The sequence below is a fragment of the Brachyhypopomus gauderio genome, chromosome 16, assembly GCF_052324685.1.
Source record: "Brachyhypopomus gauderio isolate BG-103 chromosome 16, BGAUD_0.2, whole genome shotgun sequence".
NCBI classification, from domain to species: domain Eukaryota; kingdom Metazoa; phylum Chordata; class Actinopteri; order Gymnotiformes; family Hypopomidae; genus Brachyhypopomus; species Brachyhypopomus gauderio.
In genome coordinates this window covers 15261928-15286215 of record NC_135226.1, presented here as the reverse complement: position 1 = coordinate 15286215, position 24288 = coordinate 15261928, and the positions used below count along the sequence as shown (strand labels likewise).

General features: G+C 45.1%; 1 protein-coding gene across 3 annotated transcripts; it reads left to right on the top strand.

Annotated features, from left to right (window-relative positions):
- The first annotated feature begins 3343 nt into the window (after window positions 1-3343).
- Window positions 3344-24151, top strand: ccdc9 (coiled-coil domain containing 9). Of its 3 annotated transcripts, none has more exons than XM_076976060.1 (19): window positions 3344-3391; window positions 3769-3846; window positions 4236-4340; window positions 4785-4934; window positions 5643-5960; window positions 7698-7781; window positions 7898-8065; window positions 8200-8381; window positions 8659-8717; window positions 9017-9061; window positions 9602-9725; window positions 12119-12236; window positions 12371-12902; window positions 18062-18202; window positions 18316-18414; window positions 19141-19590; window positions 19887-20027; window positions 20141-20239; window positions 22778-24151. In XM_076976060.1, the coding sequence occupies exons 2-19, from the start codon at window positions 3844-3846 to the stop codon at window positions 22780-22782; spliced, it is 2823 nt and encodes a 940-aa protein (XP_076832175.1). In that variant the 5' UTR covers window positions 3344-3391; window positions 3769-3843; the 3' UTR covers window positions 22783-24151. The 3 variants fall into 3 exon arrangements, with proteins under 3 accessions (XP_076832175.1, XP_076832174.1, XP_076832176.1); XM_076976059.1 differs by having other exon boundaries at window positions 9014-9061; XM_076976061.1 differs by lacking the exon at window positions 9017-9061.
- The last annotated feature ends 137 nt before the right edge of the window (window positions 24152-24288 follow it).

Here is a 24288-nt window from a genome sequence, read left to right as displayed (position 1 = left end):
TCCACCTCTCTTTGTACCGCACGTTGTATACAGCTATGAAAATAACAATCGACTTAGTGCTGTGGTACACTGTTTCTACATCCTTGTCCTACACCAGGGGTGTCCAAACGTTTTACAATGAGGGCAAATTCTAGTATAGTAGTGAAATTGTGTGCAAATTATCAAATTTATTTTGTAACAATTAAGGGGGGGGGGTGGGTTGCTTTTTGTTTGCGTGGGACGGGGTAGGAGGATTGGACGTTGTGGCGAGGTCTACTTGTATGTACCAGGTCTACTGCCATCTTCTGGTGAAATAAAAAATAGTGGGTGCTGGTGGGTTGCATATTACTTATTTTATGGCGTAGGCTGCGGAGTGGTGGAACTTTTAAAAATTAACCATAGTTATTCTAAAGCTAGCTTATTTAAATTAGCCATATTGTAGTGAGGAGTGTATATTTGACTGCATTAATACATTAGGGCAGGGATGTCCAAACTTCTTGCTATGAAGGCCAGATCTGATTAAGTGAAACTGTGTGGGAGCCGATCATTATCCAATTTATGCAAATTTATAATAAACAAGGGGGCTGCTCTTTGTTTGCGTGGACGGGATGGGAGGTTTGGACGTTGTGGCGAGGTCTCCTCTTGTTTACCAGGTCTACTGCCATCTGCTGGTGAAATATAAAATTGCGGGTGCTGGCGGGCCGCATTTTACTGATTTTACTGTCGGTGGAAGTTTGAACGCGGGCCGGACTCCGAACATGCCTGTCCTACATGCAGTGATGTCAGTAACGCGTTACTTAGTAACGCGTTACTCTAATCTTACCACGTTTTTCGGTAACGAGTAATATAACGCGCTACTATTTCCAGTCCAGTAATCAGATTAAAGTTACTTACCCAAATAACTGTGCGTTACTATTTTTATTTTCCCTAGTAAAATATATATTTTTGCTTTCTTCTTGGCTCAGTTCTACTTTTGCGTCTGACCGTAGCGCTCGACTCCGCACGCTGCGCGCGACCCTGTGAGAGCGCGAGCGCGTTTTACAAGTCATTTTTTGCAGTGTCCTCCCGTAACGATGTGTGGTAGTATAAAGAAACACCCCTCAAAAACAGGGGAAGGAACATTTACCTGAAGAATTTTAATGTTGCTTTGTGTTCCACGTTTGAAAAGTGCTGGAATTTTGACTAACGTAGCCTACTTTAAAATGCTTGAAATTGTAATGGTATTTCATTTCACAAGCTGTCTGACTGAACAGGGGTGGGTTTCCCGAAACGTTCGTAGCGCTAAGTACTTCTTAACCTCGTACGTTTCATACGAGGTTACGAAGTACTTGGCGCTACAAACGTTTCGGGAAACCCACCCCAGTTCGCTTGTATTACGTTTACAAATAAATTTACAAATAATACCGCGCAGCTACACAAACGTAATGTCAGGAGATACTGTAGCGACACGGCGAGTCTCGTAGTGATGTGTCGTTCGCGAACGATCCGGTTCTAAGAGCCGGCTCTTTGAAGTGAACGATTGGAACCGGCTCTGCAATGGGAGCCGTTTTAGGATCCTATTTGGGAGCCGCTTTTCCTTCAGTATTGCGCTTGTGCTCTGCAAGTGCCACAGTTTTTTCCAACATCGTTTTTATTTGTCCTTCGGTGCCTCGCTGTCTCTCCCTCTCCTTGCGCCTATTGCTCTGCTTCTGCCAGTGGTAGAGAGCGGAGAGTTTATTTCCTCAGTTTGTGCCAGTTTGCGACCAGCGCTAGGGTCCGTGCGCCGAAAATGACGCAATCGCGGTGGCTCCGCCCCTGCGTGACCAGTGCGAAGCAAGGTCGTGCACCTCTTCAGCGCAATGAACAAAGTTATGTATGCCGGGTTCATACACCTTTACAAGGTGGAATTCAAGCACTTGAACGTCACTTTCAAGGTCCATTTTCAATATTTCCAAGCACCTTAAACTTAAGTTAAATATTTATACATATACTCGAAATGATTCGAAACAATTGGGCTTTTTATATCACATCGATTCAGTCAGACAGCTATTTTTGTGAAACAAAATACAGTTACATTTTCAAGCATTTTCAAGTACTTTAACCTACTTTAGCACTTTTCAAACCTGGAACACAATGCAACATTCGTCAGGTAAATGCTCCTTCCCCTGTGTTTGAGGGGTGTTTCTTTATACTACCACATATCGTTTCGGACAACACTGCAAAGAATGTCTCCACTACCCGCATGTCAAGCGTGTGCTCAACACATCTGACCAATCACACGCAGATTTCAGTTAATAATGTGGTGGGAAAACACTGAAAAAAAGTTATCTCCACTTTTTTTGTGGAAACGGCAGGCAATTGACAAAGCTGTATTGCGTTCTATTTTGGTACTATTTTGTGATCATTTAATAATTGGTTATAATAAAAGTTTTATTTATAAAGCATTGTTATGCAGCATTTTTACTCATCACAAGTGCTTAACAATGTCAATAATGAAACAAAATGTTATAAAATTAGTATTAAGCTATTAATTAATTAATAATGTAAAAAATATATATGGGGAGCCGTTTGGGAGCCGAAAGAGCCGGCTCTCCACAGTAAGAAGAGCCATTAGAGCCGCATCTCAAAATAGAGCCGAAAATCCCATCACTAGAGTCTCGCCCTTTAAGTGACACGGGGGGGGGGGGGGGGGGGGGCGACTGCGCGCGCCAGGGTTGCATTATCAATAAAGTTACCCTCCTCGGGATTTTTGGATTAAGCAGTTTTTGCCTCGGTTGCCGAACCTGCTTCAATACATTGTTACTGTTAATAATACACTTCCAATAAAGTGAGTATTGGAAAAATTTATTTTGCTGCTGAATGTAACTACTAAAGTAACTTGTAATCTAACGTAGTTACTTTTAAAATCAAGTAATATGTGACGTAACTAAGTTACTTTTAAAAGGAGTAATCAGTAATCAGTAATCGGATTACTTTCTCAAGGTAACTTAGCCATCACTGCCTACATGTACCTTTGCTCTGCATGTGGCATCAGAAATAGAACTTAATTTGAATAAGGTGTAATTTTTACTTCAGAATAACCAGTTTTAGCACAATTTTCGAGATCTAATTCGTGTTTATTGATTATATGAGCATAAGTGTTGTTGTTGTTGGAAAATATGATCATAAATGACCACAGACTGGTAAGAAAAGTGGCAACATAGATTGCTGTTATCAATCACATAAATTAGCAGCGTAAGACAAAACTTCCTCAGCAAAGGACGGGCTTGTTAGTACTCGAGGATGACACTCGCGCTCACTCACTTTTATTTTGAAATTTTCGGATGCCCTACACGGGCCTGTCGTCCGTTACCCGGACGTAAAAGCAGTAATTACAGGAAGTAGATACGTCTCTCTGGACGTAGGAACACATCCTAGCACCATATATTATTGGGTACGTTTTTTTTTTCTTTTGCACAGGTACAGCAGTGCAACAAAAAGTAATTTAAACGCAATCATAAATATGTGTCTTTCTAACTTGAAGCCTCTCTTTTCCTACTTTCTCTGCACAACTTTGCTAGCTCACGCGCTCGGCTCGCGCGCATGTTTGACCTCGCTCCATTCGCTTCTTTGCTCACAATGTATTTTATTAAAATATTTTTTAAAATCTAAACGTAGGAATGTTAACACCACCTAATTCACAATCTCAGGACCAGATCATATGTAGTGGATCAATAAAAAAAAACATAAATTGAAAATCCGCATCTAAAATCCCGTTTCTCGTGGCCCAAGAGTGCGACGTATTTGTTTACATGTGGTGTTTTCATCTAGTTTGTAGGTGGTTTTGGTCTCAGCTGGAGCTCAGTCGTCAATCCTGCGCTTGACTTTGACGACAGGCTTCCAGTTATGGTGAGTTGTGGGTGATGAAACCAGCACTACACGCCCATGTTCATTTAAGACACGAAGATCTTTAAGAACACAGAAACAATTCTGAACCATTTTCTTATGTAGCTCATTGAAATAGCCTGGAAGAGAATTGCACTACTCGGTATTAAAAGATCCTCCAAAAATTTTGAATAAAAAGCAATAAATATGGAACCATAAATGGATATAAATGCTGAATGTAAAGAAAATGCTTCTTTATTCTGTTACTCTATTCAATATGGAGAGATCTTCATTTTCTTTTATGAAATGTAGTTGCATTAAGGAAATTATTAAGGATAATCTTTTAAATATAGTAGCAGTAACTTCCAAACATTTGTAATTGTGAGTTCTGAACATTGTGCTGGTTCTGGCAGTCCAACGCAGTGGATCTGAAGAAGAAGGAGGAGAAAGATGCGGAGCTGGACAGACGGATCGAGGCTCTGCGCAAGAAGAACGAGGCTTTGATGAGAAGATATCAGGTGGGTGTGCTGAAAGTTGCATGGCATTCTCCCCTTTCACTGTTTATTTCATGCGTGTTGTCTCCCAACCTCGTGGGTTTGCTGTGGAGAAGAGTACGTATCTGTCTGGTATGTATACATTTTCAATTAAGTGAAGCACTTTTTTCTCATTTCTTCATACATGGATCATTTTAATTTTATATGCTATATGTGAATTTTGTAATGTGCATGCCAACTTGTACTTAACAAAAAAACCTTATACGAGCAGAAACTGAAGGGGAAGGCAATTAATTTTTTTAACAACAGCAGAATAGGCCAGATAATTTTTATTTATTTATTTTAAATAGGCAGTATCCTTTAATAAAACAGGGATATGCCTGAGTTCCCCATACATAGCGGCCTCTATATCGATGGAGCTATTTGTTATGATATTTATAAGTACCACCACTATGTTACATCCTGCAGGAAATAGAGGAAGATAAAAAGAAGGCTGAACAGGAGGGCATCGCCGTGACAACCCCCCGCAAGCCCCGCTCTCATGAGCCCGACTCGGACCGGCGGAAGATCGAGAAAGAAAACATAACTGTGACTGTTGATCTGTCCAAACTGAGTGGGGTAAGACCAGCAACGTCCATAGTTCAAAGTGGGCTTTGTGGACATGGAATGCCAAGCTGCCAAGGAGATGTTTTCAGTGCTTTTAGCATTTCGGAGCTATGCTAATGTTGGCTTTTGGATCGTATATAATGTAAAAACACCATCCAGGGAAAGTAATTGTGAAATGAATACGGGATACTTTCTTTCAGCTTCATCATATGCAGTGAGAGGAGACGTCTAAGATGCTTCTAGAGCTCCAGCGTTACTTCCCGCCTCTTTACCTCACAGCTTGCTGGTTTTAATTCCCCTCCTGGGGTCTACTGAGACAGGGTGTAGTGCATTTTAATCAATACCTGTAGAGCGTCTCTGGGACACAGATGGCCTGTGTAGTGGTAATTAGACTCCCTCCCTCTGGTCTATGAAGGTCAAGTGTCAGGCTGAATGGACAATGACATATCGCAGAGCTTTCAGAAGAGACGCTGGTAGTGGATAGATCTTTGGTCTGTAGTCTGTGGCAGAGTTATAACGTCATTTCATGGAATGGAACAGCAATATGTCACTGAAAATGATAATTTAATAAAAATAAAATAAGACATGCCTCCTTATATGTTTTCTATCAAGAAATCGTTGCTTTTCGGTGCCTTGCAGAGGTTGACGCAGACATAGAGCAGATAGTCCTTCGAGAATGAACCATGGGTTCTGGTGTGTGATGTCTGCCTGTATTTGCAGGAGAAGCGATTGGTGAACGACAGAAAAGTGCCGCCCCACCGCAGTGACCAGGACGTGGAAGAAGGCGAACTCCTCCATGGCGAGAGCCCCCCGCGCAAGTCTGGCGCCGTTCGGCTGAACAGGGTCGCCCAGCGTGGTGGGGGCCTCCGGTCAGACAGGAGGGAGCTGCGTTCGGACAAGATGGAGCCCCGAGCTGACAGGCCCCCTTGGGAAGGGGGAGATGTCCCCGCCCACGGCGATCGCCCAAGAGGGGGGCGAAGGGGTGGGAGAGGTCAGGGGGCGCAGCACGGCGTCTCTGGCTCAGACAGAAAGTCTAAGGTGAGCTACAGATTTGCAGCAGTCTCCACAGTCCCACGTTGATCATTTGAGACTCGGCCTGCAGTTTGCAAAGTGATACTTGATGCTTATAATACAGACGTAATTTTAAAGGAAGGGAAGTCTTAAGCCTAGTGCTGAGCTGTATACCAGTTAGCACCGAAAACCGGTGTTTATTTTTGTTATCATAAGAATTTTTCATAAACTGGCCGCACCAGTTTAAATAACCTTTACGTGTCCGGAACGCAGCACGGTCGTTAATTGTTTCTCAAGGGACGCTTTTTATTTCTGTGCCGCTAAGCACACATGCAACAGAGCGCAAATCTAGCTTGCTGAAAATGAGGGACATTCTGAACCACAAATTTTACCAAACATTGAAGTAAAAGATGATGCCCAAAGGAAATTTTGCCAAAGAAAGGAGCCGTGTCTGTTGTCAGGAAGTACCGTATTTCCTCGACTATACAGCGCACCTCAATATAAGCTGCACCTACAATGTTTAAAAATAACTGAACATAACTGAACTGATCAGTTTCTGAAAAGTGCCTGTAGCATTTCACATGCGACAGATTTGGCTTTCAGCCAGTGTTGTGTCGAATTCCGACTCCCATCGTTTTTCCGCATTAAGACGCTACAGATGATACTGTTGATTTATTTTTCTTTGCATAAATAAGAGCTAGACTTGAATTATCCATCACAGCAAAATGTATTATCTATGTCCAAATCCACACTGGCTAAAGGTTGTTAATTATTTTAAATAAAATACACACTAGCTATACCGAAGTTCACCTCTGACCACATGACTTCGCAGTATTACAGCAGTATTATGTCTAAATATCTAGTTGGTTATAATCACTGTAACTCCCGAATATCATCTGTAGCGTCTTTATGCATGTGCAAATGAGGGGACTCGGAATTTGGCACAACACGTTCGTTTGAAAAAAATTCTCCGTCGTGCCTGCTGCTTGCATGTGCTAAATGAAAATGAGAACTTTCTTCTTTGATATACAACTTTGTCCTACCACCTGATTAACTTTCTGCTCCACCCCTTACGGGTGAAGAAACATCTACAGAAAAGCAGCACCTCATTATAAGTCGCATGGTTCAAAACGTGAGGGAATAAGTAGCGACTTATAGTCCAGAAAATACGGGTAGCAATCACAATCGCGGGGGCTCTGCTGTGGTGTGTCGAGGTTGCGTTCCGCTCTTCAGTGCTGTGTTTGCAGGGTTCATCCACCTTTACAAGATGGAATTCAAGCACATGTACGACACTTTCTAGGTCCATTTTCAGTATTTTCCAGCACCTTCAGCTTACGTTACATATTTATACAAATACACATATTGTCGAAATGATTCTAAATAATTTGCTTTTTATCACATTAAAAAGCGAATTAAAAAATAAAAGTTTTTGTATTTTTACTGCAACGGTCATGCTATATGATTCATTCACTACTTTAGAGCTACCATTTGAAAACTGATTGTGAGGCCATGCAAATCTGTATTACATGTAATACTTAGGTGGAGACATTTTTCTAACAGTGGAATAGGGTACTCTTAACCACTCTACTGCAGTAATTCTTTTCGTAATCAATGCAGTTAACACATCACGCATGGAGGGGAAACCGTCAAATACTGTGAAACCGATATAATTTAGAAAAATATCGTGATATAGAATTTTGGTCATGCATAAATACCGCCCAGCCTTAGAATAACAGTGGATAAACGTGACTGTTCCTTGCTCAGGAGTGGGAGGAGAAGAGGAGGCAGAACATTGAGAAGATGAATGAAGAGATGGAGAAGATTGCAGAATATGAGAGAGGTCAAAGGGTATGTAGGGTTTCTGGTTTCTGCTGGTTTTTTTTTTTCGGGTTTTTTTTTCCGCATCGCATGCGCCCATGTCGTGAACCTGCATCATTGTTGAATTTTCGTATCCGCTGATGCAGGCTGACGGCGAGAAGAACCCCACGCGTAACTTTCTGGATGACCCGCGGCGCAGCGGGCCGATACAGGACACCGACCGCAAGGAGGGCAGCCGCAGACACGTCCGCAACTGGGGCGGGCTGGACTTCGACAACGTGAAGACCGGCACCGAAGTAGAGAAGGAGTGGACGGTGAGGTTGTCCTGGAGGTCCACACAAACACACACACCGCTGATTACGATGTCCCAGCCCTCCACACACACACCACCTATGGAAGCCCTCTGTGACAACTGCTCACTGACTCCCTCCCCCTCCTCCTCCCCCAGAATCGGAGGCCCGGTACCAAGAGCTCCGTGGACATGACTCTGTCCATGACGGGCCGAGAGCGGGCCGAGTACCTGCGCTGGAAGAAGGAGCGCGAGCAGATTGACGAGGAGAGGCTGGCTCGCCACCGCAACTCCACTGGCCAGTGGAAGCGGGAGTGGGACGCCCAGAAAACAGACACCATGTGAGTCCGGAGCCCCGGCGGCCCCTCCTCCACGCACAGCACTCGCCCCCCGCCCGGCTGCCTAACGACAGCCAGCCTGTCATGGGAAATGGGCGCAGTTATAGAGTATTTTCATATGAAAAGCAAACGTGGAGTAATGTTGTTAGACAATTACAATCTGATTTTTCGGTTATTATTGGTGAGTGTGTGTGAGGGATAGAGAGAGATGCTGGGAGGGAGTGATTCATGTTGACAGGATGCAAGTGGGATGATGAGTCACTCTGTGGTGTGTTCACAGGTTCAGTGAGGACTCAGCTGCAGCCGGAGAGGCCACACCAGAAGCAGGAAGTAGGAGAGGCAAGTTACACACACACACACACACACACACACACACACACACACACACACACACACACACACACACACACAGCTGACCATGAGGGTGAGTAGTTGGCACGGATCATGGCATCAGTGAACATACCTGCATAAAACCCGCCTGTGAGGTCAGTTGTGTGTACATCAGGTGTATGCCTTAATCAACTCCATTCACCACTTGTGATTTTGTGCTTTGTTTCTGTAGTTGGACTTCTTAACCATCCTTAGCCCATCATCATTGTAGGTGTTTAGTGACGTTCTGTGATGTCTTCTTTCAGCAGCTAGGGGGCGCAATGCCCGTATGCAGCAGCGCAGTGGGGCTTCAGGTCAGCTTGTGGCATGGGACTGTCTCTCTGTGTGGCGTGTGTCTGTCACCTCACTCCACATTGACCCTGCCAAAGGACAAGCTCGTCTAACCATGCTCTCACCTACATCTGCTTCATGGTCATGCTGACCATCCTTCACTTGTAGTTGTGTCCATGGTGTTTTTATGGGGTGCTCCTCTGCAGTAATGAACTGAAGTTCATGACGGAAGGGGAAGAATTACCTATTTTGAATGGTTGCTTTTAAAAAAAATGATTCATCTTATGGCATATGCTCTTGAACGCTCTTTGCTACGTGCTTCAACGCCTCACGTCAGAACTCGTTAGCCACAAGTCCAGTCAAGACTCAATTTGCATGCTTTTCATCATCATTTCCCCTCCCTGATGTGTGCTGCGATCCATCATGATGACTTGTGGGGCCATCTGTGCCTCTGAGCTCCGGGTCTGTGCTCTCCTCTGCTGGTTTGTTGTATGCAGTCGCCTTCCAGGATCATGCAGGGCCCCTTGTAAGACTCACACTGTTTTACCTCCCCTCTCTTCCAGAGGACAGCAAGAGAACCCCCAAGGTGCCCACGTTTGGGGACTTCTTGGGGCACGGCAAGTCCAGAGAGGAGGGCCGTAGCAGTCGTGGACGAGGGAAAGGCAGGGGTCAGGGCAAGAGCTACAGGTAGTGTTCCCTACTGGTCATTGGTCACTCTTCAATTCCTCTACCAGCTCTACGTTTTCCTTGAAATGGGGTTTTAGGAGGTGGTGACGTTATCTAAAATAAATGCAAAGTAGGGGTGCACGATATGGACTAGAATTGCGATGTGCGATAACATTGTTGGATATCCCAATATCGATGTGAACCACGATAAATTAAGATTAAAATACAGAAATGTAGTGTCTCTCTGAACAGCAGCACGTTAATTTGTTTTGTTTTTTACTGTGTAATGAATCCAGAATAATTCCAAATATTTTGCAGGTTTATTCAACAATAGATTCAATCTAGGTTTATACTTTCACGAGTGACCGCAGCGCACGACTCCGCACACCTTGCGTGAACCTCTGCGAAGGGCGGAAGTGTTTAATCTTGCCGTGTCACATACTTTGCAGTGTTGTCCGAAACGATATGTAGGCCTAGGAGTATAAAAAAACACCCCTCAAATACAGGGGAACATTTACCTGACCAATTTTAATGTTGCTTTGTGTTTCAGGTTTGAAAAGTGCTGAAATTTAGGCTAAAGTACTTGAAAATGCTTGAAATTGTAACTACTTCGTTTCACAACAAATAACTGTCTGATTGAACAGTTCTCTTGTATTACGTTAACAAATACGAGCCTCTTGTAATTCCAGGATGAAACATGAGAGAGTGTGAAGACGTTAAGATTGGGCGTTTTGAAAATAAACAACCATTAAATAATGTGATAAAAAAAGCGAATTATTTCGAATCATTTAGAGTATATGTATAAATATTTAACGTGTTTAACATGCTGGGAATTATTGAAATAGACCTTGAAAGTGACGTACAAGTGCTTGAATTCCACCTTGCATAGGTGTAGGAACCCTGCAAACATGACGGTTCTCATTGCGCTGAGACCAGAGACCGTATATATAATGTGAACTTTTGAAGCCACCAAGATGGCCGCACGGACACCGCCATCTTGGATGCGCTTGCGCAGTAGATGAAAATTGGAGCCAGAGCATGCGCATTAGAACCGGTAGGCAGGACAGTATCTCCGCCAGAGACCGTGGCTGTGTTCGAAATAGCCTACTACATACTACTGGCGTACTGATCGAGCCCCAAATCAGTATGCCGTATGTGACCAAAATGAAATTTTCCAGTACGCGAAACATACCCGGATGACCTACTACTTCCGCAAAATGTTCCAGTACGCAAACAGAGCTATCTTCGTGGTGTACTGCATCCCATCATGCAACGCTACATTCACGTGACCCAGTAGTATGCTTTGCTTTTGTCGCATACTGGAAACTGTACTGCATACTACTACGAGGACCAGTATGCAGTATCCAGTATATACTGAGTCCAGTATGCAGTATCCAGTATGTAGTAATCTATTTCGAACACAGCACGTATCTCCGCCGCAACATTCATTAGGATACGCCCACCAGTATAGACACTTGACGTTTTACAAAATAAACAAAGGTAAAAGGTTTTAATACTGCTGTCGATAGTTCTGCTGTCGAGAGTTTTGATAGAGTTTTGCTGTTGAGCGCGTTCACGTTTGAGCGTCTGGTATTAGATGTCAACCAACGCAGCTATTAACTGTCAATCACCTTATCGCCACACCCCTTTAAGTAACACTTAATAACTTCTATAAAATCTGTTTATCATAGAGATAAACACTGGGAGAGATACTAACGCAATGGGGTCTTATAGAATTGACAAAATATAATTGCTCAAAAAACGTATTTTACGTATAATAAAAATTCAAAGTTTCTCGTCCGGCCTGTTCACTTACATGGGAATGGGCGGGGTTAAAAGTTGTACTGCAGCTGGGCAGCTGACTCACGGAGGCTTCACTATTCACTCGTGTCGTCCGGTCCACTTATATATACGGTCTCTGGCTGAGACGCGGCGCTCGAGAACTTACAAAATTCGAGAGGTGCACGACCTCGTGAATCGACAGCGCGCGAAGCCACCGCGATTACGTTATTTTCGCCTCGCGGACCCTCACGCCACGTCAAGTGTAAACCAGGCTTAAACCAAATTGCGTGTCTGATGAGCGTGTTCACCTCACTCTGCCTCTTGCCTACTTACGTCACGTGATCATAGTCTGCAGCGCGAATAGCTCCCTCTATTGCTGGACGAGGATAATGCAATTTGAGTTTGCTGTTATTCAAGGAGTTATCGTGGCTCTTTCGATGTGTTTATCGTGAAACTTCACATTGCGATAACGATAAAAATACGATTAATCGTGCAGCCCTAAATGCAAAGTATTAGTTACCGTAGCTTCAGAAATGTGGCACAAGTTTAAAAAATTTAAAAAATTTGATGCTTAAACGCCATCTCAGCCGTTGGTTCCCAGTAAATGGGATTAATGTGTCTCTGTTCTCAAGCATGCATGATAATCGCTGGGAAGCAGACAAAGAGGAGGAGAAGGGAAAAAAGGAGGAACAGGAGAAGGAGAAAAAGGAGAAACCAAGAGAGGAGCCGTCCAAAGCCCCATCAGAGAAGGTGAGGGTTTGCTGCTTCCAGAAGCTTGGTGGATCCCTCCCTGAATCTTTTAACATTGTTGAGCACTTGATGCTTTCCAGAGTTGAACTAATAAAGGAATTCCTAAGTCGATCTTGTCTCTGCCGATGGACTAGCCTGCAGGTGCCATGGAGAAACTCCCTGTTAGCAGTACTGCTGAGGAAGACGAAGATCAGTGGGAGGATGCCAGCGATGGAGAGGAGGTGGTGGAAGAGGAGGAGGAGGAGGAGGAGGAGGAAGAGGTGCGGCCTGAGGACAAGAAGGCTGCTGTCCAGAAAGACTCTAAACCCAGGGAGAAGAGCTCCAGCGAGAAGATCTCCGGCTCCCACGCCCCGTCCACCCCGAGCCCCAAGCAGCAGCGGACACCCGGGCCCAAGGTGCACATCCCCTCCCCAAAGGAGAGCCTCAGCACCCAAGATCCAGCCAAGCCCCTCAGCCCCTTCACTCCTCTGGAGGGCCACCAGCCCGTGTCTGACTGGGGAGAGGAGATGGAGATGCAGTCTCCCAAGAGCAGCGCGGGCGAGAGTCCCCTGAAGCCCAGCAATGACGACAGCAGTCTGGTACCAACCAAAAGCCAAGAGGATAGGGGTGGTGGTGATGCCAGCAACCAGACCGAGGAGGCATGCAAACAGGCCCCCACACAGCCAGGTAGGGGACACGTCACTGTGGCTTATTGTGTGTTAGCAGAACAGTTAGCATGCCAAAAGGTTCTTAACTGGAAGTCGGTGTTTCAAATAATGAATGTTGTCTTTTAGTGTCCCTTTGTAACCTTATGATTTTGACAGGGTCATGTTAGTTTGCTAGTCGTATATGTTTCTACTCATGTACATTTATAGAATTACGCTGTTTTAAACCAGATACCACGACTGAATACACTTAACAGCTTGCCAAAATACAGTGGAAGCTCATGACATGTTGGGTTTACTTTGCATTTAGCACTTGTCGTGGAATGTTTTTTTTTTGTTTTGGTTTTTTTTTTTTGGTCCTGTAAAATTAGAACGTCAACACTTCCCTACACACATACGAACACTGCATTTTATTTCAGAATTCAAAACTGCTCTTAAGACTCATTTGTTTAAACTGGCTTATTCTCTTTAACAAAGGTTATTTTTATCTCAATTTGTTGTTAGAATTTCAATACATACTAAGTCATGACCTAGGAAGTGCACTTTTTGTCAGCAATATTGCAATTTTGCTTAGGGACCTTGTGACCTTCCCTTGCTAGGTGATGTAGCAATGCCACTATGGCCCTCTTTGCATGCTTCTCATGTGTTTACACAGAGTATCAGAGCATCTATGTAGTGCAACAGTGCAATGCCCTCTGGAAGTTTCAGAGAGGCCAGACTGTTTTGCAGCGCTGCATTGTAAATGGTGGGTGACTCACAATAGCCTTGGCGTAAGCGAGTAAATGTGTATGTTTTTTCCTTCGAAGGAATATGCCAACCAGTACTGGCTATCTGGATTTGCTAGGTCCACTACACTGAACCACTGGCTATCTGGGGGAATCTGGGAAAGAATGGTGTGAGGATTTGGCACTTTTGGGGCTCTAGCGTGTACTGCTGCATTGACAGCCAGCAAATCCTGCACAAATCACCATTCTTCCCGCCCTGGTTTGTTAACTGGAAAAATTGGAGAGCGCACGGATGAGTTAGGGCACAGTACGATCACTCCAGCTTGCCTAAGTGATTGGAAAAACTGGCCTAATTTCCTTTGAGCACCTCAGGCTTTAAAGGGTATTGATGTTGTTTTGACCTATAGTCAGATTTTGGGGTGACGTGTATGGGCTCACACCCCCGTATGAGCCCCAACATCGCTCTTACCTTGTGCCATTAATGCTGCAGGAACAGTTCTGAGTTCCTCTTCCTCTCATTTTTTTCTGAGAGGGTAAGGGAGGTGGCTAAAATCATACCAAGGATGTTAATCAATTCCACTCCCCGCCTGCAGGGGAGCCGGTACGGCTCCTGCTAGGCTCCTGCTAGTCTCCTGCTAGGGCTAAACATGGTGTTCCTGCCAGGAACTCTCTCCCAATCGGTAATGTCAGACATCTCTGTCATCCATTCACCGATGTCCTGCCATTGTGGCTCCTTGCACACGCTTGCTAGTGACACTGTGGTTTAGATCGAGGAAATTAGAACAGGTCTTCCTGTTCTAATGTGGTTTGCACCATTGCCATCAAATCACCTGGTAACAGACCACGCACTTCACACATGGAGTGTTCCCAACACACTCCCCCTGCACTCTGCAGCTCATAAACATACAGTGGAACTTCTGCTGATAACTGAACCCCAACACAGCTGACTCCCACTACACAAACAACCCCTCAGGCCTGCTACTGATATCACATCCCAATTAATTTAATTACACATTAAATCACAACCCATAACATTTAATGGTCATGCAGTTGAAATTAAAAATTCATGTTCAAATGTGGTATTATTTAATTTACATTGGAGAGGCTCTTTTTTTTCCTTTTTTTTAAATTTGTGGCACCACTATAAACCAAAAACTTAACTTTGGTGCCCTTTACTGTTAGTTATTTTAGTCAGGCCATGCGGCCCTTCACTAATCTGCTGCAAGCATTGATAATTTAAACAATAATTTAAACCAGTTACTTTCCTTTTGTCATCTTCCAGTGGTCCTGTACCATCCAGCCTCTCCGCTGCCCGTCAATCTCTGAAATTTCTGGGGGGTTTTTTCTCAGCTTTTTCTTCATTTTCAGGACAATCTCTTGTTTTCCACAGTTGTAACATTCATCACCTCTGCCTCTGGGGTAACACTCTCGTCCCCATCCTTCCTCTGCCTCTGGGGTAACTCTCTCGTCTCCATCCTTCCTCTGCCTCTGGGGTAACTCTCTCGTCTCCATCCTTCCTCTGCCTCTGGGGTAACTCTCTCGTCCCCATCCTTCCTCTGCCTCTGGGGTAACTCTCTCGTCCCCATCCTTCCTCTGCCTCTGGGGTAACTCTCTCGTCCCCATCCTTCCTCTGCCTCTGGGGTAACTCTCTCGTCTCCATCCTTCCTCTGCCTCTGGGGTAACTCTCTCGTCTCCATCCTTCCTCTGCCTCTGGGGTAACTCTCTCGTCCCCATCCTTCCTCTGCCTCTGGGGTAACTCTCTCGTCCCCATCCTTCCTCTGCCTCTGGGGTAACTCTCTCGTCTCCATCCTTCCTCTGCCTCTGGGGTAACTCTCTCGTCTCCATCCTTCCTCTGCCTCTGGGGTAACTCTCTCGTCCCCATCCTTCCTCTGCCTCTGACGCGGCCCCTCCCGCGTTCTCTGTGAGTTCTCTGCACCATGGTCTCAGCTTGCTTCTGGATCTTCTTGTTCACTCTCCGTGCCAGCTTTGCCTCGTGATGCTTGGCATGATCTTCTATGGCTTTCAGGGTGGCGTTGTTGTACCCGATGCACTGGGCTCTGATGAGGTCACTGATGTCTTTTCTCATGCTTACCAGGAAGCTGTTTCTCAGGTGGGCTTGACATGGGCTGGCCTCCGCCGGCCTCTGCTCGTTGTGCTGGTGCTACAAGACCGCTGTGGTCGGTGTGAACTCTGGTCAGTCTCACGAGGAAGTCGCTGACAGGTTCTCCGTCTTCTTGTTTACATGCAGCTATTTTGGACGTGTTGATATTAGCTGGGTATGCAGCTTACAGCCTTGCGACCAGGCGTCCTACCATCTCTCAGTAGGGCCTGTTTGGAACTTCCTGTCCAGCTGCTGTTCCCACTCAGTGTTGTGGAGTCGGACGTCTCCCGGTGTACGGTCTCGGTCTATCTTGTTTGACTGGATGACAAGACTGAAAAAAAGCTGTTAGTTCTTCGCCGAAGCGCTTACCTCCCATCTCTGTCGGTTAGCCCAGGCCCTCGGCCGCCTTCATGATGTCATCTCCTGTCCAGTGACGGTGGACCATGATGACTCCTTCAGGGCCTGCTACCTCGACCATTGGGAAGACCATTGGGAAGGTCGCTGTACACCCTGGGGTGGTCAGTTCAAGCATCACCTCCTCCTTTCTTTCTGTGGCACGGCTTCTCTCTTGGCTTGCAGCTTCTTGTGTGTGCTGCCACCGGTGAAGCTGGCGGCAGGGGTGGTGGTGGTGGCATTGGGAAGGTGGCGCCTTCCATCACCTGGTGGGCACATTCCATCACCTGGCGGGCACATTCCATCACCTGGCGGGCACATTCCATCACCTGACGGACGTCATCATACGGGGCTGACGGCCCTGGGTGCGGTGGCAGCTGTTTGGTTGGTGGGAGTGCGGGAGGCAGAGGTTGTGGTTGTGGCACCGGAACGGAGGGCACTGGAGCTCGCAGTGCAGGTGCGGCAGACAGAGGTTGTTGCCGTGGTGGCGCCAGAACTGGTGGCGCTGGAACTGGCAGTGCAGGTGCGACAGGCAGGTGTAGTGGCTGTGGATGCACCTGAGCGTGCAGCTGCTGGGCCGGGATGGCTGGAGCAGATCTTGGCGGGGCAGCATCGAGGTCTGGATCGGCTACAAACAACACACTGAGAGACTTTGTTAGTGCACTTTTTAAGCCCTACCTGTCGTGCTTGCCTTTTCTCTGCTTCCTCAAGCCAACATTTTGCTCCCATATCTGCTTTATGTTTAGCAAAATACTTGTGCGTTTTTCTATCTGCGCCCTTGGGCTCAGTTTTTACTCTCTCAAGTAGTCTGTGCAGATAGTCTACATTCAGTGTTCCCTTTGAACCAAACCCATAATGCTTAGCCCAAAAACACACGTCAAGTTACATCTTCTAAATAATCTCTGGTCATTTGGTAAATTACACTTATAATTATAATTATTATTATTATATTATGAGCCTCCAATGCTTTACTCTTACTATGTATTTTACCCATTTTACCCAAATGATGTTTAATTATAATCCTAGATGACCCCAGAGATGACCCCTTCACACTCTTATAGACTCTTGTAGGCGATATCTCTCTATATTCCTATCTTATTACAGAGAACCTCCGGTGGGCAGACACTGGCGGATATTTAACACACAGAAAAAATTCCTAAAAATGTATAAACTGAAAATTCCCACTTACTGTGGTTTGTTTGATCGGGTGGAGAACACCACCGGAGACTGGCGGTGACATCACTCCCTGGATAGGTACTTTCCCTTTTCTCGCGGGGTTCCCACTTTTGCCCAGCCCAGCCAGGAATCTCATCCCCCGGGGAGCGTCCTCGAAGATCAGTCACCGCCTTTCCGGGGTGCCTCTCGCCGATCCTGTTTGTGACGCCAAATTTTCATGGAAATTTTCTGAAAATGGATGAGGACTCAGACGATGTTAAATTATTAATTTATTACAAAAATATAAATATATATAAATAGGACAAAGAAAGACACAGACATGAGTGTCATTCAAGCATGACAACTCTGAAAGCAAGGAGGCAGTCCCCTTGCTTATAAACAATCTTAAACACAGTTCAGCAGTTCTAACAAGCAAGTTATCTTCAGCACAGCATGCCCAACAGGCTACTTTGTCTCACATGTGTGAATCTCCTAATATGGACTTCCCTAGAGTTAGCGGAAGCAACTGATGTATCAGTTGAACGCAGAGAAAGCTAAATGACCCAACTATAGTAGCCTAGTGACTACCAGTTAACAGAGTACTCTTACCCTCAGCACTCTCCCTGACCTGGGTCACAGTATAGCACACATGCATAATATGAACTAAAAATGGTTACACACTACTTCATTATTGTAGTCCCTCTGCTTAGTCAGAATGGACATGTACTAAATCATAAAGTTCATAATGATCTCTTATAATAACTAAACATGATCTAATCAATAATTTCTGTCACACGCTTGATGCAGATTCCCTTGTGGAGTTGGAGGAGCCAGTGCTGTTGCAGCCCCCTGACCTCCCTGCTGACCCCCCCACTGACCCCAGCTCCGTGACCCCAGCCACAGATGAACCCAGTAGACCAAGTGCACATGACTCAACCCCACACGAGGGTAAACGATAACAGCATCGCCAGAGCTTACAGAGCGAATCCCCGTTGCAGGGGTGTTACACAGTACAGAATTCTTACATTAGATGTATAATTCACGTCTTTAATCCCCCTCAGAGGAGAGCATGGAGGAGGCCGTAGAGCCCGCACCGGTGCAGACTGGGATTGAGACTGTGGCAGACGTCACTCAGGAATGTTTGGATCAGCCGTGTTCAGGTGCCGTTCTTATTACCGACTTTGGAAGCGTGACTTTCCGCAAGACATCCTTCACTTCGACTGACATCTGAGCACTCACCTGCATCTCGCCTGCTGCTGAAGCCCCGCCCCCTTCTTCACCCCTTCCGTTATTGCCCCGCCCCCTGTTTCATTTCTTTCCTTTTTCCCCTTTTCATTAAATGCAGGTATACATCTTTCAGGCAAAGCAATGACCACATTTGTTTTGATGGGTTAATATAAGCACACAAGAATGGAGTAGTACCATTTTAGAGCTGGTCAGGTACTGCTACAAGTGAAGGTAATCAGTAATTTAGTATATGTAACGTAGGGACACTTGTGTGGTTATCCTGCAGCACAGGGTTCCATGTTTTTATGTTTTCCAGGTGATTGTTTAAAGTAAAGTTTAAACAAAGATGTAGAATGGGGTGACTTCTAATTCAGCTAAGGAAGAACAATAAGGAAGCAATATCCTTCTCCTTCCAAGGAGCAAAGCAAGAGTAATGGCCTCTGATGCTATTTGAAGTCCGAGTGTTAGCGTTAATCAACCCAAACACACATTCGTGGTTTTGTGCTGGCTACCAGCTCCTGCTGTAAACCCTTCTTGCATCAAGAGCCCCAGCTCCGGGTCTGTGCTCTCCTCAGCTAGTTTGTTGTATGCAGTCGCCTTCCAGGATCATGCAGGGCCCCTTGTAAGACTCGCACTGTTTTACCTCCCCTCTCTTCCAGAGGACAGCAAGAGTGCCAAGGTGCCCACGTTTGGGGACTTCCTGGGGCACCGCAAGTCCAAGAAGGTGGCTGTCCAGAAAGACTCTGAACCCAGCGAGAAGAGCTTCAGCGAGAAGAGCTCCGGCTCCTCCACCCCGTCCACCCCGAGTCCCAAGCAGCAGCGGACACCCGGGCCCAAGGTGCACATCCCCTCTCCACAGGAGAGCCTCAGCACCCCAGAGCCAGCCAAGCTTCTCAGCACCTACACACCTCTGGAGGGCCACCAGCCCGTGTCTGACTGGGGAGAGGAGATGGAGATGCAGTCTCCCAAGAGCAGCATGGGCGAGAGTCCCCTGAAGCCCAGCAATGACGACAGCAGTCTGGTACCAACCAAAAGCCAAGAGGAGAGGCGTGGTGGTGATGCCAGCAACCAGACCGAGGAGGCATGCAAACAGGCCCCCACACAGCAAGGTAGGGGACACGTCACTGTGGCTTATTGTGTGTTAGCAGAACGTACGAACAGTTAGCATGCCAAAAGGTTCTTAACTGGATGTCTGTGTTTCAAATAATGAATGTTGCCTTTTAGTGTCCCTTTGTAACCCTATGATTTTGACAGAGTCATGTTAGTTTGCTAGTCGTATATGTTGCTACTCATGTACATTTACAGAATTACTCTGTTTTTAACCAGATACCACCACTAAATACTCTTAACAGCTTGCCAAAATACAGTGGAAGCTCGTGACACGTTGGGTTTACTTTGCATTTAGTGCTCGATGCAGATTCCCTTGTGGAGTTGGAGGAGCCAGTGCTGTTGCAGCCCCCTGACCTCCCCGCTGACCCCAGCTCCGTGACCCCAGCCACAGATGAACCCAGTAGACCAAGTGCACATGACTCAACCCCACACGAGGGTAAACGCTAACAGCATCGCCAGAGCTTACAGAGCGAATCCCTGTTGCAGGGGTGTTACACAGTACAGAATTCTTACGTTAGATGTATAATTCACGTCTTTAATCCCCCTCAGAGGAGAGCGTGGAGGAGGCCGTAGAGCCCGCACCGGTGCAGACTGGGATTGAGACTGTGGCAGACGTCACTCAGAAATGTCTGGATCAGCCGTGTTCAGGTGCCGTTCTTATTACCGACTTTGGAAGCGTGACTTTCCGCAAGACCTCCTTCACTTCGACTGACATCTGAGCACTCACCTGCATCTCGCCTGCTGCTGAAGCCCCGCCCCCTTCTTCACCCCTTCCGTTATTGCCCCGCCCCCTGTTTCATTTCTTTCCTTTTTCCCCTTTTCATTAAATGCAGGTATACATCTTTCAGGCAAAGCAATGACCACATTTGTTTTGATTGGTTAATATAAGCACACAAGAATAGAGTAGTACCATTTTAGAGCTGGTCAGGTACTGCTACAAGTGAAGTTAATCAGTAATTTAGTATATGTAACGTAGGGACACTTGTGTGGTTATCCTGCAGCACAGGGTTCCATGTTTTTAAGTTTTCCAGGTGATTGTTTAAAGTAAAGTTTTAACTTCTCCATTTTAAGGGAGACAATTACATCACTTAATGTAGAATGGGGTGACTTCTAATTAAGCTAAGGAAGAACAATAAGGAAGCAATACCCTAGCAAAAGTAATGGCCTCCGATGCTATTTGGAGCCCGAGTGTTAGCATTAATCAACCCAAACACACATTCGTGGTTTTGCGCTGACTACCAGCTTCTGCTGTGAACCCTTCTTGTATCAAGAGCCCCAGCTAACAACCCCCCTCCCAGATTGCACTTTGGACCACCCTGCTTTGGAAACGGGCTCTGGTGTTTTCTCCTCGTGCATGTTTCTAACTGCTAAAGCAAAGCATTTGTTTCTAATTCAGTTTCTCCATGTCTGCTGAAGTGAGTGATATGCATTGTGCACGGTTTGAGCTCGCCAGTCCAAACAAGAACTCTTCCATTTCCCTGCTTCTCATTTGATTGGCGCATGGTGTCATCATCGTAAGAAGGAATACATGACGTCTGAAATGGGTCCGATGTAAAAGCTGTTTGTCCGTTAGGCAGACCGAATGGTAGACAATTGAATTATACCACAAGCATCCACCAACAGTTGCTTCTTGAAACAATAACATTTAATGCTTTTTAGTCACTTAACACATGTTCATATCCGGAGATTACACTCCAGATGCCCACTCAGTGCACAAATATAACAAAAACAAAACCCTTCACCAAACAAATACATAAGCAATGGATAGAAAATGGCTCCTGCAAATACAGAATTTGATATGTGCGTGCTAAAATAATTACAATATATAATGCATTAAATTTTTACAGTATATGAAGTGTATATGAAACGTCTGGTGTGACCTATGGCCTGTGTCAGGTGAATCCTGCAGCTGTTTAGATGATTGCCTGTGTAATTGTTTTCTGTGTCTAACCATGTATCAGATGATTGTTTACAATTTTAATGAGCTTTTTTAAACCTCCTATAAACTGATTAATGTCTCATTTATGCCCAAAACACTGAAAGAAAGAACTGAATTAGGATGATTCTTGTTCCTATTTAGTTACATATTTAGATGAAATCTCTTTTGAAATCACTCTCTTCATCTTCTAAAAATCTGAATCAAACCTAATGCCTTTTATACGATCATAATTGCCAGAGTAATATATTCTTGTTTTTCCCTAAATCTCATTACTGATGCACATTAAGACTGTTTAGTAAGAGAAGCCACAGTGGAAAAAAATTCTGATTATTGCCAAAATCCCTTTATGTGGTAATTGTGCTGTGAACCAGTGGTAATGGAAACCTAGAGGAAATTGCATAACTGGTTTATTGTCTTTGATGGGTTTGCATGATGGACCCACCTAATGGTCTAGCCATGGACTCATCTATTTGCCTTTTCCCCTCACTCTATTGTGAAAAACTATTGTGGTGTTACTGTTTAAAACAGACAAAAGCAAAACAATGTCGCACTTTTATTATAACAGGTAAGTCTTCAGCCATGAATATGCAAAGTGCACGATATGCTTAAATTATCGAATCACAAGTACATCTATGTAGGTATTTAACAATTTCAAAACAACTCAAAATGAATACTGTAGAATACATCAGCCACCTTATTAGAAACACCTTGGTGGGGTCCAGGCAGAGTGTGTTTCCTCACTGCTGTGTTGGTGGTTCTCGAGCCCTTTTGCAGTGGTCAGTTGGTGACCGCAGGACTGCCATTGGCTGTGTTCGCACATCACCGATACATTGGCGACACGGTGGATAATGGTTCTGAGCTGGTGTGGGTGTGCGTGCGTGGGTGGGTGGGTGCGTGTGTCTCCAACATCATTGTCATGGTTGCTTTAAGAACAGCCTTGTCAGCAGTAGGCAAGCCATAGACCCCCGTGGTCAGTAAATAAGCAGTGATGAGCTAGAAAGGGGGCGGCACATGGATCGTTTCAATCTGCTGTTGCACAGATGTCCTTTTGTGTGTCTAATATACCTGGTGAGTCTGAAATGCCAGCGTTCACCAACTACTAGTCACAATACATGAAGCTTCTCTTCTCTTTATGGGCTTCAGGTTCATGGTGATTGGCCATGGGCCAACTCCTCCCTATGGAACCATCTCACTCCTCATAGCGCCGGTATAATTTTGCTTTCTTGCCTTCGTTGTTGTACCTCCAGGCTGAGGCGTAAGTGCTGAACACACATGGTGCGGGAGGTCTTCACCAGAAGAGGGACGCGGCATTGGGAAGGCGTGTCTGGCCAAACGGCCGTCCGTCATCTGGAAAGGAGGAGGGTGGTGGTAAGACCTGTGGGATTCTCCTCGCCGCTTCCTGACAGCCCGTGTGGTTTCATGGTTTTGCGATTCCTCGGGTTTGTGCTGCTCTCAGCGGAGGAAACGCTGCATCTCTCTCTAGTGTGTTTCCAGGCCTAAGTGCTGGCTTCTCCACAGGCCTCGGGCTGCAAACCACATCCGAGGAAATTCACTTTATAGTTGTTAAGATGATCTTTTGCATTGTTGGTAAAAACAAACAAAAAAAGCAATCAGTAAAAATTATTATGTAAGGACACTCGCTCTGTATGAAATTTGGCAGGAGCACAGATGCCGTAGACACAAAACAACCTTTTCCACCATTAATTGAAGGTAAAGGTGTTGGATTCTGAAAACTCACGCTGCTTGAGTCCTCAAGGGTTCTATTCAATGGTGGGAGTGTCATTCATGTGTAATTCCTATGCAAACAAAGGGGACAAGGGCATTAGGATTGTTGAAGCTACTTGTGAAAAAATGAAATACATTTAAAAATAGCCGGATAGGCTTTTCTTAAGTCATATTATAGATGTAAATTTTTTTTTGCATGGAAAAAGAGGTGCTAGATATTCTCGCATTAACTGTGCGTTTACAAGTGGCAGCCCACACTGTACTTGTGTGTGTTCTGACCAAAGATCATGGTATTTCACCGACGGCCCGTGGCCTGCTTGATCTACGAGATATTCTGCATTTGGGACAGCAAAGAATGGAGAACTTTAACTAATTTCGGTGTATTCTTTGTCCTGCTCCATTTTGGCTGGGATTTTTTTTTCATGAAAGCAGGGTGTCTTCAAAGCTTGCTTAGTAGTGGGGATTTCCACATTTTAACCCGCAGGATTTGTGATCATGTCTTACATTCCTGTTCTTTGTGTGATTGACTAATGTTCAGTTTGGATTGAGAAATTTTATTTTATTTTTTAACAACAATGAAAAATGATGACTTTTGTGATTGTATTGTACCTGTGGCATCTACCTGCACATGGACAGTCTTCCTGTTTGAGAATTTGACTTTATTTACACCTCTCCTGAAAGGTTGTGTTGGCTTTTCTGCACTGCAAGTACAATGTTTGGTAAAGATGCATTTGTAAGGTTTATCAGTGTTCTTGTGAAAATAAATTAAGATCAGTGCTGTTTAGCAAGATTATGGAGAACTTTTTTGGTTGTTTTGCCTATAGTTTTCGTGTACATTATGTAGTGCAGTGTTTTCTTTAAAACATCATGAAATAAATGTAAACCTTTGTCTTAAATGCGCACTCTTCGTGAATTATTGCAGATTAAACCTAACGTGCAACATTTTTTTTCATTTGGGCGCATACAGTTGGGTGCATACATACATGGATTCATATATTTAATAGGCTGTGATTTGTGCTTCTCTGCAAAGCAG